We start from the raw sequence: 1,010 nt of genomic DNA on the forward strand, positions 1-1,010 counted from the left end.
TTATCAAAAGGGGTGTCAGTTGATCTGCTATTAGACGATGGCAAAATTTGACCGAGCCTTCAAAAGAAGAAAAGATCCAGGTACTAACTACACTGAAGAATGATGCACTAGCGAAGGAGATTAAGAAATACAGTAATATCTCACTGGCTTTCCATAGATAGATATTTTGCGAGATATGCTAGATACACATCTCAGTTATGGTTCAGGCGCAACACAACTTCACAAACTTGACTTATTTATTCAAATATTGTACTATAGAGCAACACATCACACTCTTGTGTACTACACGTAGAAGTTCACACAAGAAACTCACGTAGTTCCAAAACAGAACTAGGAAAAGTCAACAGTCACACCAACGCCATAGCTCACATCATCACACTACTAGTAGTACCACACAAACACGCATCACACAGAATATGATACTAATATGCTCCCGAGTCAGAGCCACGGGAGACTTCCTGCATCGTCCATGATATCATCGAGCTGGTCCGGCTGGAACATCATCTGAATCTCCGGCGGGAAGGACAGGGGCGGCGCTGGTGGCGTCTGCAGGCCGCCGTACAGCTGTGTGAGGTGGACGGGGATTTCCTGCACGTCCATCGGAACGCCGGCGAGCTCCCCGAGCTGGCGGAGCTGGGAGTTCCGCTGCTGGAGAAGGCTGTACAGGTAACGAGCGTCCGCCGAGAGCACACGATTCTGCTGCTCGACCAGGCTGCATTGCTGCTGCACGAGGCCGGTGGTGACACGCATGGCCTCGTTGTCGGTCTCGAGCTGGGCCGCGCGCGCGGCCAGATTGTCCTCGCGCTGCTGCCTTTTCATGCGAGATCTCTGCGCCGAGAGGCGGTTGGAGGTCTTGCGTTTGCGCTGCCGCTCTTCCTCGGTGACCGCGCCACCACGGCGTGATGGCGCCGACGACGCCGCAGCAGGCGGAATCATCTCCATTTGTTATATCACGCAGAAACACACCGGATTAAGCAATTCCCGCTCCTAGAAGTAGTACTAGGAGCGGA

At 52.5% G+C, this 1,010-nt stretch overlaps 1 protein-coding gene across 1 annotated transcript; it reads right to left on the reverse strand.

Annotated features, from left to right (window-relative positions):
* Positions 1 to 260: 260 nt before the first annotated feature.
* LOC123094888 (ocs element-binding factor 1) lies at positions 261 to 1,004 on the reverse strand. The gene has a single exon (XM_044516759.1). It carries the CDS (start codon positions 940 to 942, stop codon positions 439 to 441), a length of 504 nt encoding a protein of 167 aa, XP_044372694.1. The 5' UTR covers positions 943 to 1,004; the 3' UTR covers positions 261 to 438.
* Positions 1,005 to 1,010: the final 6 nt, after the last annotated feature.

The sequence above is a fragment of the Triticum aestivum genome, chromosome 4B (genome assembly GCF_018294505.1).
Source record: "Triticum aestivum cultivar Chinese Spring chromosome 4B, IWGSC CS RefSeq v2.1, whole genome shotgun sequence".
NCBI lineage: Eukaryota > Viridiplantae > Streptophyta > Magnoliopsida > Poales > Poaceae > Triticum > Triticum aestivum.